Source organism: Syngnathoides biaculeatus, chromosome 18, assembly GCF_019802595.1.
Source record: "Syngnathoides biaculeatus isolate LvHL_M chromosome 18, ASM1980259v1, whole genome shotgun sequence".
Taxonomy (NCBI): domain Eukaryota; kingdom Metazoa; phylum Chordata; class Actinopteri; order Syngnathiformes; family Syngnathidae; genus Syngnathoides; species Syngnathoides biaculeatus.
In genome coordinates this window covers 15,218,459-15,236,060 of record NC_084657.1, presented here as the reverse complement: position 1 = coordinate 15,236,060, position 17,602 = coordinate 15,218,459, and the positions used below count along the sequence as shown (strand labels likewise).

The 17,602-nt window shown below is 40.9% G+C and overlaps 1 protein-coding gene across 4 annotated transcripts in view; it reads right to left on the bottom strand.

Annotated features, from left to right (window-relative positions):
- Positions 1–17,602, bottom strand: part of jade2 (jade family PHD finger 2) — a 63,512-nt gene that overhangs the window by 37,461 nt on the left and 8,449 nt on the right. For all 4 annotated transcript variants that reach the window (XM_061804048.1, XM_061804051.1, XM_061804050.1 and 1 more), the window contains 2 exons: positions 16,970–17,055; positions 6,074–6,231 (listed from right to left, as the gene is read on the bottom strand). In XM_061804048.1, the coding sequence (XP_061660032.1) occupies positions 6,074–6,231; positions 16,970–17,055 (244 nt within the window). The remainder of the gene's footprint in view (positions 1–6,073; positions 6,232–16,969; positions 17,056–17,602) is intronic.

Here is a 17,602-nt window from a genome sequence, read left to right as displayed (position 1 = left end):
AATAATAACCATTCATATTCTATCGATACCTATCCCACCAATACTTGTAAATGTGTTTTCTCTTAAGATGACACATATATTTTGCTATCACAACAATTACATTTTCATCATAATATCCTTGTATTTCCATGACTTTTAAAATCTGCATTACAAAGACAACATGCTTGTCAAATGTGTTCAGATAAGAGATTTTGCTTACACTTGCGGGAACATCAAGAACGTCACACTGCAACTTTAAAGACTTTCTGTCCAGTAAATCAAAGTTGGTTTTTTTTTTTTTCTTTCTTTCTTTTTGAACAAACAGCCCAAACATAATTGACCTAAAAATGGTCCGTTTATGACTCAAAGCAAACACGAGATGTGGAAAGTATGAGTTTGACACCCACCGTGCAAGCTTTGCGCTGCTTGGTCTCTTTTTTTTTTTCTACGTGATAAAGATCGGAAAAAAAAAAGTTTCATCTTTGGGGGATTTCCATGCGCTGTTGCTGCGGAGCAAATAAGCAAATGATTGTGGAAAAGACAGCAGCTGCATTCTGTCCCACAAGGTATCATCACTCATTTCTACCCTTTCATTTTGAATTATGGTGCGTTAACTTCTCTTCTGACCTTTAACTTGACTGACGATTTTACAAGAATGTCGTCATCCTGCAACCACAACCGCAACTGATTGAAGCGATAACGCAACCGAAGAGGGAATTACAGCACGCAAGGTAAATGGAGGTTGAATAATGGCGAAATCTTACAAAATGTAATCAATAAATACAACTGGGGCTCATAAAAATGAGGAAAAAAATGATAGCCCCCCCCCCAAAAAAAAAAAAAAATCAAGTGGTTGGAATACTGACAACAAGTCAGCAAACACAATATTTAAATTAGTTCACCTTTAAACTGTGTGAATACAAATTTTAACGTACTTACAAATTAAGACAGCAGTACTTGGCCTTGCAAGTTTTTCAATATACGAGCCCTCGCTGGACTAAATCTTCGTTGAGAATTGTGAGCAAAAAAATTTGATTTAGGAGAAACAAATATTTAAACAAGCAGTAGCACCAAAAATAGAGAGCATGTGACAATACTCACTGCCATATATTCCTTATCCTTCGTGAAGAACAACTAATACTACTGGATCTTTCGAACGAATATTTCAAGATTTTTTTTTGCTTCCGTTTTCGAACGAAAATCACCATTCGAACGCCCCCGACAAAACCCGGAAATAACATATTGCACGCGGCCAGACCAGCTGACTCACAACGCGCTTTATTGTGAATTCCCATACCGCTGAAAAAACCTGGAAATAACATAATGCGCGCGGCGCAAGCAGCTAACCCAGCCTTGACGCGTTTTGTTATTGTTTATTCGAACACGCCCCGAAAAAAAACAGAACTAACACACTTTTGTTATTCTGTATAACATAGACTTGTCCTGGTAGTGACTGTTGTTTTTCTTCTCATCTCATTGTCATCTCGTATTAACCCCCAATCATGGCTCCAAAGAAATGCCCCCCCCCACTCCCCTCATTATTGTTTGTTTAACGTTATTCTGCACTTTTGTTAATGAAACAAGTTTAAAAGAATGGGGGCCGAGTCGCTTCAGATACGGCAATGCCTAGCATACTCTACTACTAAAGCATATATTTTCAGCAAAAAATAAAAATATTTCTTAAATGATTTTACTATATAAAGTAGTTAAACTACACATGTATTTCTACTATGTAGTTTAATATCAGGAAAAGCTAAAAAAATGCTTTAAAAAGAATTTTCTTAGGCTTGGAACACATTATTTCTTTTTCCAATCATTGTAATGGGAAACATCGATTCAGTTTTCAAACAAATCACTTCTCGAACCGTTTTCTGGAACGGATTGTGGTCGAGAACCGAGGCATCACTGTATACAGTATATGTCTACGTTACACTGCCCCCGGTGGCCCAGGAGTGCACACACAAAGGCGCAAAACGCTCATTGAATTATCATGATGCACAAATTGTTGAATTGTACTTAATTACGTTTTACGATCTGTTTTTATCAAGTAAAAAAAGACTTAGTTATTCTTATTAAGGAAAATGTTATGAAAATTCTGTTGATGTTTTTTTGGGTGGCTTGAATGGATTAAAACCTTTTATATTAATGTCAATGGGGAAAGTTTATTTGAGATGCAAGTGTTTTGAGCTACAATTGTGGTCGCGGAATAATGTCAACTCATAAGTCAAAGCACGATTGGCGTAAAATAAAAAGATGAGATTTTTTCTATTTAAATACAAGTCAAACAAGTGAAATTATTTTACAATTGTAATTACATTTTAGGTCGAACAACCGCCTAAAAAGGTAAAAAAAAAAAAAAAAAAAAAAAAAATCGCATTAGTGCTTTTTTCTCCCCCTCTGTCTAAATATGCAAAGCATAATTGTAAAAACAAATAAAGAAATAACCTATACCGGTATATTTTGGAAGGTTGACAAGTTAAAACAAGAACAAATGAAAGCTTGACTCGATGTCAAAGCTTTTCCTTTTTTCTTTTTTTTCCTCTCTTCATTGCTCTCACTGTATTCGAGCCTCAGGCGCAAACATATTTTCCTCCTCCTCGTTTTTTTTTCTCTCCCTTGCGATGAATAATGACATCATCGCTAAAAACTGTTGGAGAGGAGAGAAAGAAGGAGGGGGGGGGCGAAGAAGGCGCAACGGACGCGTCTGGCTTTCACCAAACACTCGTCTTCCTCTTTCACTCTTCATTCCTGGGTTAAGCATCGCAGGCAAAGAGCGAGCTTGACTGCAACGTCAAGAGCAACAAGAGGAAGTCTGTACTTGGAATCCTTGTTAACACTTCAAATTTGAAGTCCATGTGAAAAAAAAAATTGAATTTTCCAGAATCTGCACTCTAAATTGCCCCTAGGTGTGATTGCGAGTGCGGCCGTTTGTCTCCATGTGCCCTGTGATTGGCTGGCAACCAGTTAAGGGTGTGCCCGTTGACAGCTGGGATGGGTTCGGGCAATCCCTGCGACCGTTGTGAGGATAAGCGGCCAAGAAAATGCATGGATGGACTGTGATTCATGGGAGTCATTTTACGAGGGTTAGGGTTTAGGAAAATAAATTTGATATGAGAAAATTTAATTTTAAGAATAAAAAAAAAGAAAAACTCAATTTAAAGTCAAGGTATAAAGTGGTTATTTTAAGAAAAGAAATGTAATAAGGGAAAAATGGCAATATCACAGGATTAAATTGTTGATTTTATGAGACTAAATTCGGGATTTGACAGTTTTACAAAAAAAAAAATTCTAGTATGAAATGCAATTTTTAATTGGGAAACAAAGTCAGAAAAGAATAAAATTCACAATTTTAGGAAAATAAATTTGATATGAAATTTTTTTTTATTTTAGGAATAAAAAAAATTAAATGAGCTGTAATCTTCCAATAATTAAATCCTGATTTGAGAATAAAATGGTTATTAAAGTAAAAATGAATGAATGAAAACATTTATTCTAAGAATAAAATCAACATCAATAAAATACCTGGGGATTTTAATAAAAAAACGCTAAAATTGTGAGTTGAGTTTTTCAGATATTTGAATTCCCATTAAAAAAAGTAATAAATATGACTACATTTCCAATGCTATGTGGAAAAAGTTAATTTTTTAAGAAAATGGAAGGTTACATTGAGAAAAGGAATTTGTAATGCGTGTAAAACGAGGGCATTTTACAGGAATATAGTGGTAATATTTTGTAAATAAATGTTTCAAATTATACTCTCACCGCCCAAAAAAAATTTTAAATTATGTACAAAGTGGATTTTGATTTCTTTTGTCTCCTGACTGGCTCCGTTACACGTACAATTGGAGGTGACAGCGCCACCTGTTGCTACGGCATGCTCACGGCAGCGACACCGTTAAGGGACGATTTCCACGGGGGAAAAGGAGGAGAGACGCCAGCGTGACGAACGCAAGAGTGAAAGATGAAAAGCGTGCGTGATGCGGAGTCTGCATCCATTCGCGCTGTACTGCTTGCGGGTTCTGGGCATCCTCCTTTAGAAGCTGTCATCACATACGCAAACGTTCGCCTTCATTCACACACGCACGCTTATCTCGACCGGGTGTCTTTTTCTTGACAATCTGCTTCTCCGTCGCTGCCTTCGGGTGCAAATCCATCTGCTTAAACGCGTGCGTTTATGAGCGTATGCGTGTGTGAGCCCATTAGCCGGCGTAAAACACTCGGCAAGACGTTTATCTCTTCCCGGATTCGCCCCGCAAACGATCGAGCGCTCCGATATCTCGTCATCTTTTGGCCTGTCCTGCTTCTTATTCTTGGGGATCGAATGCACGAAAAAAAAAAATAAAAATCGCTCAAGAAGACAAAAATTTCAAATGGAAACATTTAAGCAAAATTTTACGATACACCATAAAATGTTAATATTGGGGGGGGGGGGTTCAGCCCCAAAAGCTAGTTTCACTTTACAACATGAATTTTTTTCTGGGAATGTCCCTCATGATAAGACCAACAAAAAAAAAGTCCAAGATATTGGAGCATTGTGATTTTAATTCAGAGAGGCCATATTAGTGAGCTTTGATGTCTTGCAATAAAACGCAAACACTTTTTGGAAAATTCATCCCCAGAAACTCGTTACATGCAGCAAGATGAAATTTGGTGGGCTTGTTTATCACAAGTAGCCACATTAAAAAAAAAACTTGTGAAGTCTGCCAATTTGGTTTAAGATGACATTTTAGTGACTCACCGTTAAACAATTTCTAAAAAAAAAAAAAACAAACAAACAAAAAAAAAAACCAACAAGGCGCCGAACCCAGTTTCATTTTTTAAGGATTACCGTAATCTCCGGCCTTTTTTCACACACTTTCAACCCTGCGGTTTATGATTTTGTGATGTGGCTAATTTGTGCATGATTTCTAACGGTTGCAAGGGAGTCGAGTGGAAAAGGTAAGAATGGAATATATATATATATATATATATATATATATATATAATATATATATATATATAAAACATATATGTGCCGAGGAAGTCACTTTTACCAGCCCTGCTAGCGCTACGCTAGCATTAGCGCTGTGCTAGCGTGTTGCTGCTGTGTTACTGGCATGTCTCAGTGATATTTACCGGCAAGTTTAATTTGTTTTATTTTAACCGGCCGTGTTAGCGTTAACTAGTGTTAGCGCGGCGTTAGCGTTAGCAATAGCTTTAGCACGGCGCTAACGTTAAACTCTTTCTGTGTACCGTCTTTCAATGGAAATATCTTGTGTTTCAATGTGGGCACTTGCGGCTTTTACACGGCTGCGGCGTATTTATGTACCAAATGGTATTTCCTTTACAAATGTGCTGGGTGAGGCTTATACTCTGTACACTCTGTAGGCCAGGAATTTCAGTACTCTCAAGATGGCGTGCCTGCTCAGACAGAGGAAGGCAGGAAATCAACCATTTTGGTCTGAAGAGGCCACAAACTCGCACAGATTTTACTCTCAAATCTGAACCGTATACTAAACACTAAATTGCGAAGGATTTGACTTTGTATCATTGCAAGTGGGCGGAACACGGCAGTGGAGTTTGAGTACCGTAATTTATGGACTACAAGCCGCGACTTTTTCTCACACGCTTTCAACCCTGCGGTTTATGCATTGATGCGGCTAATTTGTCCATTTTTTCCTAACGGCTGCAAGGGGGCACTCGGCCCGGAAAAAGTAAGAATGAGACCGGTGGAAGATATGTGCCGAGGAAGTGACTTTTACCGCCCTTGTTAGCGCTGCGCTAGCGTGCATTACTGCCGTGTCTCAGTGATATTTACCGGTAAGTTTTATTTTAACCAACCCTGTTAGCGTTAGCACTAGCTTTAGCACAGTGCTAGCGTTAAACTCTTTCTGTGTACCGTCTTTCTTTGTAAATATCTTGTGTTTCAATGTGGGAACTTGCGTCTATTACACAGCTGCGGCCTATGTATGTACCAAATGGTATTTCCTTTCCAAATGTGCTCGGTGAGGCTTACAACCAGGTGCGCTCTGGATGCTGGGAATTACAGTACTCGCCATAAACACGTGAAAGCCTTGCGTGTACCAGCATGTTGCGTTGATGGCGTTCCTCTCACCTGACCGCGGGCTGCGGGATGGCCTCCAGGTTGGCCGGCACCTGGACTCCTTTCTCCCACTCTTGCCTCCAAGGGTCCGACAGCACGTAGAAGTCATCCAAGCCCAGCTGCGCAGAGTCGGGAAGCTTCATGGCCGTGATGAAGTCGGTGCGAAACACCTGGGGATAAAAAAATAAAAAATAAAATAAAAATATGGAAACTGTTTCGAGGACTAAGGTGTAGTACGGCACATGAACGCTTCAAATCATGTTGTCAGGCAAATTTTTTTTTTTTTTTTACATAACGCAGTTTTCTGTCTTCCTAGTAGGAGTAAATACGTCACGAGTATAGGCTAGCCAATCACAGGGTAGAATAGAAATATATCAAATAAAATACATACAAAATAAGACCAATTCAAGATCAATTTAATTGACAAAAAAATAAATATATTTTATAATAAATTTTTAATATTTTTAAATTATCAATGTACAAAATTAAAGAAAATATATGGAAAACAAATAAACTAAAATTAAATAAATACTAGAAAAATATTGAGAAAAATATCACATGAAATAAAAAATGACAAAACAAATCTACGATTGCCCCGTCAGCCCGTGGTTCACTACCACTAAGGGAAATTATCAATTCTAATTGGTCAAAGAATTACTGAATAATTTACAACAAATGTGTCATCTTTGTGATTATTTTCTATCTACGCCAGTGACAAATAGTGACAGGCGGAACAATGACATGGTCTTCCACTAGGTGGCAGCATACAGAATTAACCTGTTCCCATTCACAAAACGAACAATTAAACAGGCCCAGATTTAACGCAGTTTGCTAATTTATGAAAAAAAAAAAAATGTGACAACATTTCGTTCCATTTTTTTCTTCTTGCGCCGTGACATATTTTTAATCCAAAAATACGGGCCTTTATCAACAAAAGGTTCTCGGTTCCGAATTGAAGTATCTATGATACCATCTCATTGGCCGTCCGACCGCACATATTTAAAGCCAGCAATGAAAGCAATACTGCAAGAACATTTCATAACACAAACAACTTCTGCATTTCTCTCACCCTCAGTGTTTGTGTGTGTGTGTGTGTGTGTGTGCGCGCGCGCGCGTGCCAGTGTGTTTGAGTGAGGCATAGGGTGACATTTAAAACCGGGAAGTGCTTACATCGAAATTAATGGACCACGACACATAATCCTGACATCAGGTAACACCCACAAGATACATGCTTCTGCGCACACACACACTTGATAAATACGCACGTGTGTGTGCATGTCCTGCTTGCACACTCACGTTGACTACACTGCTGAGTCACTTTCCCACCGAGTGACAAAGTGCTCTAAGTGCTTTTAAAGGCCAGCTGACATCACACACACGCACAAAAATGTCATTCTACTTTAACAGAGAAATAACAAAAACTTTTGACATCCATCACAGAGAGTAATTAATTTTAATGCCCGAGTGCGGCGTTTAGGGAGTGCTGTTATTGCACCCATACGTCTCTGCCAGTAGGGGGAGTCTATGAATTTCTTCCCTTCAGACGTTGGCTCGCCTCTGACCTTGCGGCTTATTCGACTCGTTTGACATTTGGCCAACATATTCCGACCCACGTGGAATGACAAAAAATATTTTTTCCGCAGTTTAGCGGCACTCGTCTGTCGAATTTGACAAGGTTCAAGGTTTGGTGAATGGGAAATTGAGGCTAAATTGTCTGCTTCAAACAAAATGGACCTTTCCGATGGCGATCTTAAGCTCTGCCCCCTTAGCCATGTCCCACAGGCTTCCAAAATGGCGCATGTTTGAAGTCGATTCTATATCGCGTATTCCAGATAATATTGGGGTATGTTTTTTGCCAAATGTCCAAGAGAGTTCTACAGAGAGGTCTCAACTATTTCACGCAAGGATATGTACACGGAATTAAGATTTTTTTTTTTTTGGACGGAGCAGGACGCAATGTCAGAGTTACAGCGAAACGTCGGCGATCGATGCAAAAAAATGTTTGATGCCTCACAAACTTCATATTGAAATCCGACAGGATAAAATAGTGGAATCGTACTGCGCATGTAAAGCAGGGTGAGTACTTTTTACTTGGAAAGATCACGAGTAATATCATTGTAGTCTTTACAGTGACGAAAACAAGAATTTGAACACCCCGCTATATCGCAAGTTCTCCCACTAAGAAATCATGGAGAGGTCTGAAATTCTCATCGTAGGTGCATGTCCACTGTGAGAAAGATAATCTAAAAACAAAAATGCAGAAATCACAATGTATGATTTTTTTTTAACCACTTATTTGTGTGATTGTATTTGAACACTTGAGAAAACCAATGTTAATATTTGGTACAGTAGCCTTTGTTTGCAATTACAGAGGTCAAATGCTTCCTGTAGTTGTTCACCAGGTTTGCACACACTCCAGGAGGGATTTTGGCCCACTCCTCCCCACAGACAGGTTTCTGGGCTCTCGGTAAGAGACATGGAGTTTCAGCTCCCTCCAAAGATTTTCTATTGGGTTTAGGTCTGGAGGCTGACTAGGCCACGCTAGAACCTTGATGTGCTTCTTACGGAGCCACTCCTTGGTTTTCCTGGCTCTGTGTTTTGGGTCTTTCAACGTGACAATGACCCGGCCACGATCCATCTTCAGTCCTCTGACTGAAGGAAAGAGCTTTTTCCCCAAAATTTCACAATACATGGCTGCGGTCATCCTCTCCTTAGTACAGTGCAGTCGTCCTGTCCCATGTGCAGATAAACACCCCCAAAGCATGATTCTCCCACCCCAATGCGTCACAGTAGGGATGGTGTTCTTGGGATGGAACTCGTCATTTGTCTTCCTCCAAACATGGTTAGTGGAATTATGACCAAAAAGTTCCATTTTGGTCTGATCTGACCACAAAACTTTCTCCCATGACTCCTCTGTATCATCCAAATGGTCATTGGCAAACTTAAGCCGGGCCTTAACGTGCTGGTTTAAGCAGGGGCACCTTCCCTGCCATGCATGATTTCAAACCATGACGTCTTAGTGTATTACCAACAGTAACCTTAATCCATCGTAGACACTTCGTCAACTGTGTTTTAGGCTTTGGAAAATGAATCCTAGCCGGATATCTTTCATCAGAATTGCACGTTCCCCAAGCGCATCTGACGACCATTTTCTTCATAACATGAACTTTTCCAAGCGCACGCTACTGACAAACGGCATTGCTTGTGGGACAATATGGTGAGAGGGGCGTGTCAAGCCAGAGGTTGAGACAATGCGGCTATCTGATTGGCTATTATTGTACGAGCGACTGACAGGTCGGAAATGTCCATTGCCAGACCTCCCGAGTCTCTTCAGGCATGGCTTGTTGACACTTACTCGCAGAAACACCAACAAAAATGATAGAAAGTCAGATTCAAAAGTAACAGCTTCGAAGAAAAATGGCCGATTTCCCGTGTCTTTTTAGGCGTTGCTTCTGCCGACTTTTTTTGTGGGCCACCTCATGATGGACATGTCGCCAAATGTTATGTTGCTAAGTGTAACTTTGGGAGTTACATTTTCAAAACATTCCACAACTCCGAAGCCATTTTTTTTGGGGGGGGGGGTGTGTAGCACCGGAATCCTTACCAAATGTCAATTTTCATCGGGATGAAGGCGCCCTGCCAAAGTCTCCTTAAGGCATTATCGGGAAGGATGTGGAAGCATCATCGCCATGGCGACCCAACGCTACGTCACAGCAGATGTCGCCACTCACATAGAGCAGACTAATTTTAGCACAGGAGCCTGGAAGGTCCGCAGGAGGCGAGCGCGCACGTGTGTGCGTGTTTGTGATGAAAAATATTAATCACCGACACCATTCAAAAGCACAGTGTGGCGTCGTGCATATTTTTGTTTTAGCTTTTTAAACTGAAACCCCAACTAGGAACCTTAACCTGAGTTTTAAACCCTAATCTTTGATTTTAAATACTTTATACTTTATATATAATATATACACTATACTTTATAACTGAATTGAAACTCAATTTTAAACCCTAATTGTTGTTCAAAACCATATTTTGAAACCTTAAATTTAACAAGGTTTAAATTCCAAAAAGGAAGACTGCGCTCGGAAAAAGTTCATCCTTGAAGCGGGCTTGAAAGTCAGGATGAATTTGGTGCCATCAAACGCTGGGATCCCACACAAAAAAAAAAAAGTCATCCAGAAGGATGGTAGAAAAAATGTGTTTTTTTAATTTTTCTTGGCTCTTCTTAGCATGAATGAGTCACACTCAAGATGGCGGCTCGTCCTTTTGAGTCCCCCCCCAGACGTGAGGCGTACAACCCGTCAATGGACACAAAAAGATGCGATAGAAACGTGAATGGGGTTTCCTCCTCGGGATGAGAAATCGTGTCACGCGCCGCCGCTGGGGCGACGCTCCTTTGGGAAGACACGCCGAGACGGAAAAAAAACAAAAAACTCCACAAATGTGTTGCTTGCTCAAAAGGAAACGTGTACGCAAATGCACCTGTCGTTATGTGCAATTATTACGCGGTGCGCATTAGCTTCAATGCTATCCCAAGTTTCAAACCCAAATTTGAAAGCCTTAAACAACATGAATACCGTACCGAGCCGCTTATCCTCACAAGAGGTGCGGGAGTGCTGAGCTTATCTCAGCTAAATTTTTCATAAATACAAGCGCATTTTACATGTAAATAGCCTAATCCGTTCCAAGCCCCCCCTCCAAAAAATAACCATTCAAAGTACATTTAAAGAATGATAAAAAGCTTAAAAATGGAAAAATGCAATATGTTACGTCAAGTTATTTCAGTTGCGTATTTGATTTGATTCGGAGTTGGTGGCGTCTTGATGTGATGATGCGAGCATACTTTGAACCCCACAAGCAATTAATCATATATTTGTTGTTGTTTTTTTTTTTAATGCGGCAGCTTCCGTAATTGGGTCACGTCTTCTTCCTCGTAGATGTGGTAGCACGTTCGTCTATTTACACCCCACTCTGAAAAAGTGAGAGAAGGAGGAGTGGGGTGGGGGGGCCCTCTAAAGTCTCCTTCATTCTCTAGCTTGTCAGTGACCCACTTTTTTCTTTGTAGGTTTTCAGAGCGTGTTTGCCGCCTCACACTCACTCTTACGCTCTTACTCCACTCAGCTTCATATTCATGCCGTCACGCAGCGTTCACACCTGGGAGCCGCGCTTTCCCCAATTCGGGTTGCAAGCTCGTGTCGGGGTTGCGAGTTACGATTTCTAGCCAGGGCTTCGAGCCCGGGATGAGGCTTTTAAAATTAGGGTTACAAGCACGGCTTGTGATTTCAATTTAGAAATTCATGCATGGGTCTGAGTTTCAATCTTGGGTTACAGATTCAAACGGTTAAATTAGAAAAGCCTCGGTTTTCGAACGAAAATTTTGAGATTTTCCCGTGTCTGTTTTCGAATCAAAATCGGTACTCGAACGCCCCCGAAAAAATCCGGAAATAAGATACTGCGCGCGGCCAAGCCAGCTGACCCACGACGCGCTTTGTTGTGAATTCCCACGCCGCCGAAAAAACCCCGGAAATAACATAATGCGCGCGGCAAGCAGTTGACCCACCCACGATGCGTTTTGTTAACCTGGAAATGACATAATGCGCACGGCGCAATCAGCGCACTTTTGTTATTCTGTATAACGCGGGCTCTGTACACAGACGTGTCCCGGTAGTGACTGTTGTTTTTCTTCTGATGGACGACGACCATATTAACCCCCAATCACGACTCCAAAGACGGCAAGTTGCTTGTTCTGCACTTTTGTTAATCAGAAAAGTTTACAAGGCTGGGGGGCAAGTCGCGGCAGATACGGCAATGTACTCCCGGCCTAGCGTACTCTACTATTGGCATTAATTTTAAGCAAAAAACAAGTATATCTCCAAAATTATTTTATTATATAAAGTATTTAAACTGTACATGTTTTTCTCCTATGCAGTTTATTGTCGGGAAAAGCTGAAAAAACGCTTTAAAAAGCCAAATTCTTTAGGCTCGGAACGCATTATTTCTTTTTACATTCATTGTAATGGGAAATACCGAGTCAGTTTTCGAACAATTCACTTTTTGAACCGTTTTCTGGAACAGATTGTGGTAAAGAACTGAGGAATCACTGTACTTTGAATGCTTATTTGGGGGCTGGTGGTGGGGGGGTTGGAACAGATTAGGCTACTTACATGTAAAATGTGCCTCTACTTACAAAAAATTCACGTTACAAAATGACTTCCGGAGAAGTGCCACTCTATTACAAGATTATCCTATAAAACTGGCCTTTGGTCTGATGCGTGTCAAGATTCTCCACAGTTTTTGAGTCCAGCTCCTCTGAGTCATGAGGATTCACCCAAGTAAAAACCAAACTACTTAGCGCGCGGACCAACTCCTTAGCTTGCTCGCCCAAAAGTAACCAACCTTTTAACCAGCTAACTATCACACACGGCTTTGAACGTGCGGTTCTGTTTCTGTCTGAGTGCGTGCGTCCATGTACACATGAAAATATTTACTACACAACAGCTATTAGTTATTGGAGCAAATACAGATGTTTAATACACACACACACACACACACACGCATTCCTGTTGCTGTGATCATCAGGTCCCCGTGGCATTGCACAGCTGTTTCTACCAGACCGAATGAGCCAGAACAACTGTTGCCCATCTAGCACACACAAGCATGCAGATTTTTTTTTTTTTTTTTGGTAAACAAATACAAAGTGTTTGCTTTGTTTAGTCAATAATAAAAATGTACACAAGCTGACGCTTGAAATCCTCCTTTGGAATGCTCGCGCAATCTTGAAAGTCTCATTTAAAATCCTACTGCAGCCTTGAAAACCTCGCCCTGGCCTGAAATCCTAATTTGAAACCCCAACTCTTGTCTTGAATACCTAAATTTCATCCATCCCATCCACAAGGGTCTCCTGGAGCCCAATCGGGAGGCTGGGGCACACGCTGAACTGGTTGCCAGCCAAACGCGGGGCGAACGCCTACATTTGAAACCCTGAACCCGGCTTTAAAACCCCATGAAATTAAGAACCCCAAACCGGATTGAAGCCCTAATGTAAAATACATCTTCAAATGAACACATGCAAACACTCCTTGTGCATACTAGAAGTCCACCTGGAACAAATGTGTGTGTTTTGGGAGGTTTGTGTTTCCATATTGATTTGCACCTTAGAACAAATGCTCTGTCTTTTCGTGTGTGTGTGCGTGTGTGTGTGTGTGTGTGTTTGTGTCCTGGGGGTATGATGTTGCCATGTTTTGACAAGTGTCAACGGTTCCCCGCGGGCTACAAGCAAGCAGGCACATTTCCCCAGACGTGCTTGAAGCCACTTTGTACACACGTGTAGCACACACACATCCATGTCCATACAGGAAGTTGTTGTGCAGTCTCAGGATGCACACATGCTCCTTTTAAAGCAAAAAAAAAAAAAAAAAAAAAAAAAAAAACGCTGCCAGTAAAAGCGTCGGCCACAAGAACCGAACTCTGCCTTCCTGTAAGTTTCCCTAACGATCTTCATCAAAGCTCCGAGGCGGTCGGTCTTCGAGGAAAAAAAAAAAAAAAACGACAGCAGAGGATGAGCAATAAATAGATACGCGGCTCTCTGTTTAACTTAAGCGCGTGTGCGTTTGCGTGCGTGTGTAATGACGGGCTGTCGAGCGTTTGATTCCCCACATAGGAACAGAGAAAGACACTCTACTCCTCACTGTTCACACACTCAAAGCTGTGTCCCAATATTTTTGTCCCTGCAGCGTAACTACAAGCCTTATCCTTGTTTAAAAATATAATCATAATAATAATCTGTATTCGAAAGGTTAACCCGGGTTTGAATCCCTAATTTGGAAAAAATAATCACTGTTTGAAATACCGATCTCGTGTTGAAAGCCGATTGTTATACCGGAATCTCTGATTTAAACTCTTAATTTGAAACCCTACTTTGAAATCCTAAATCTTGTTTGAAACCCCAATTTTAAACTCTAACTACAAACCTTTACAATAGCTTAAAAACTAACTTAAAAAACAACGAATGTCCAATTAACATTAATTGGGCACTCTAAATTGCCCCTAGGTGTGATTGTGAGACTCTTTGTCTCCATGTGCCCTGCGATTGGCTGGCGACCAGTTCAGGGATAGGCTCCAGCACTCCTCGCGACCCTCGTGAGGATAAGCACAAAAGAAAATGAATGGATGGATACTCTAAATTGCCCCTAGGTGTGCTTGTGAGTGGTTGTTGTCTGTCTCGATGTGCCCTGCGATTGGCTGGCAAGCAGTTCAGGGTCTACCCCGCCTCCTGCCTGTTGACAGCTGGGATAGGCTCCGGCACTCCCCGCTACCCTCGTGAGGATAAGCGCCAAAGAAAATGGATGGATGGACACACTAAATTGCCCCGAGGTGTGATTGTGAGCACGGTTGTTCGTCTCCATGTGCCCTGCGATTGGCTGGCAACCAGTTCAGGGTGTACCACGCTTCCTGCCCGTTGAGAGCTGGCATCGGCTCTAGCACTCCCCGCGACCCTCGTGAGGATAAGCGGCAAAGAAAATGGCTCGACACACTAAATTGCGTCTCGGTGTGATTGTGAGCATGGCTGTTCGTCTCCATGTGCTCTGCGATTGGCTGGCAACCAGTTCAGGGTGTACCACGCCTCCTGCCCGTTGACAGCTGGAATAGGCGACCCTCGTGAGGATAAGCAGCTAAGAAAATTTATGTATAACTTGAAAATCTAACCCTTATCTGAAATCCTAACTCGAAACCCTCACAATATCTTGAAACCCTCACTTGCAAGTGGAATTGCAATGATTAATCGACAATATCAAATTCACCAATTTGGGATAATCGATTCGTTGTTTAGCGGCGCTACTTGCCCCACGACATCATCTTCAGTTCTTCTTTCGTGTCACGTGACTTCAAGCTAATCCGCTGTCGTGGCAACCTCCACATTCCGATTACGTGAGCGACTTGAGTCTTCTCTTCGTCGCCATATCGTGATAATAACGTCTCAGGCGTAGTGGATCTATTGTCCCAATCTTGAAATTGTTTTATACACCCACGGCTGGTGTTGGTGTTATGTTAATTACTATCCCGTGCGACTGTGGAGTTTTCCATTGTATGCTTGCTTCAAATACACAATATGTAATTATGTTTGTGTTATGGTTAGTTTGACAACAACTCGGAGTTGTAATAAGCGGCTTAATCCCTCTTTTTTGTCGACGACTATTTACTAATTATGCAGTGGACCCTCAATAATCGCGTAGAACGGGGACCAGGCCAGACCGCTAATGGTGAAAATTCCCCAGATAATTGACAGCCATTATAATTCCTCTGAAGAAAAAAAAAAAAAAAAATTTTTTTACCCCCTAAAACCCCCAAAAAAGGAATTGCTGTCATAAACGAGCCTTTAGCGTAGTTCATTTTTTAGCTTAGCAACTGTTAATTGCTCTCACCGCGAGATAAAAGTTTCCAAAGAGCAGTTATTTTTGTCAAGCACAACAAACTTCGCCTCCTTCAACTGGGAAGAATTTGCAAGCCACAGAAAGTCCTTCAGAGCGACCGTTTTTTTCCGCCTCTCGCGCCAGGGTAATCATTTGAGAGTCCTCGGGGACGGCTCGAGGCGACCGCTCACGGCGACCGCTCGTTCAACCTGCCACTTTGGCCGACCGCGCTGCGGCGTCCGTTCCGGCGGTTGCTTCAGCCGCGCTGGTGTCAAGAGATGAATGTATTGACTTTGGACACGCCGGGCTTTCTCAATTAGAGTTGATGATTCACTAAAGAGTTTGTAACACTAACCCAAACTTCAAACCTGAATTTGAAACCGTAATCCGGACTTCAAAACATAACTTGGGAACCATAACAACAATTTTAAAACCCTAATTAGAAAAATTAACCCATGACAACACTGTAATTCCAAACCCTAAACCTCGTTTGAAACCCTAAACCTAATTTGAAACCCAAATCAAGTCTTAGGTGTTGTGATTGATTCCGACCTGACTTTCAACAATCATATCAAATCAATCACAAAAACTGCCTTCTACCATCTGAAGAACATATCTAGAGTCTTGAAGTCTTGTATGTGTCAAGCAGACCAGGAAAAGCTCATCCATGCTTTTATCTCAAGTAGACTTGACTATTGTAATGGTCTTCTGCTGGACTCCCCCCCCAAAAAAAGAGTATTAAACAGCTGCAGAATGTTGCAGCTCGCGTTCTGACCAAAACAAAGCGGTCAGAGCGTAGAACTCCAATCCTAAAGTCCTTGCACTGGCTTCCAGTCAGCTTTAGAATAGATTTTAAAGTTCTGCTACTGGTCTATAAATCACTAAACGATTTAGGTGCTGAATACATGAAAGAAATGCTTACGGAATACAAACCCAAATAATAAATAAATACCCAAACGACTCAAATAGTGAACCGCAGAGTCCAAAGCAAACACGGTGAACCAAAGGTGAGGTCAGCTCCAAGTGGGAATGTTTTTAAATCCAGGTTGAAAACTCTTCTTTTTATTCATGCTTTTTAGAATATATCCACTTTTTGATAATTTTACTTGTACTATATGCGGTTTTAATTGCCTTTTTTAAATATTTTGTCATTTTTATTGTTATAACGGCATTTTAAAAGTTTTATCTCTTTGTTTTCAAATGCCTTTAAAATCATGTAAAGCACATTGAGTTACCTCGTATATGAAATGCGCTATACAAATAAATATGACTACTAATGTAGACTTAAAACTATAACCCCAACCCTATTTATGTCTGTAAACCCTAACCTGTGTTTGGAAACCTCACCAAGGCCTAAAATCCAGATTTGAAAACCTCATCATGATTTAAAACCCAAATTAAAATCTTAACGTGTGTTTCATAACCCTAACCCAGTGTTAAAACTCTTAACTCTGGTTTGAAAGCCATAAAGATGATTAATCATTTGAGTATTCCTCACCTCTGAATGCTTTTTGTGCTGGTGCCGTACCCACGTGATGCTGGTTCCCGCATTCTGGGAAGACCTGGACCACGACGTCACCTGGCCTGCAACAGTCACAACAATAACAAAAATCAAAAGATATATCAACTAATGCCAAATATAAGGACAAATACGGCCACAATACATTCTCTACATTTTGTTCACAAGTGACAAACAGACGGTTGCTAGCTAGCTTATCGCGCGAAAAGCTAACCTAGAAGTCTACATCTTCACTTAGGGCCAATTCTTCGTAAACATGATAAATAAAACATCTTCAAAGATCGTAAAAGACCAAGTGCAGTCATAAAACATTAAAATAAATCATTTGTTTTGAAAAAGCAACTATACAGTTACCAAAACAAAAGCTGTAACAGCGCTAATTGAGTCACAGATTACCCACATCAGTCCTACGGTCCAAAAAGCGACTGGCGGAGTGTTCTATAATGCCAACAAACTACAATAGAGTAAAAACACAAGTTAAAAAACAAGTGACAAGCTACCAAATCAACGTACAAAAGTAAAAGTGGAAACAGCGCTAAAAAAAAAAAAAAATCATGGAAGATACACTACTCACAAAAAGCTACATACCGAGCATCCAATCAAGCTAACTGC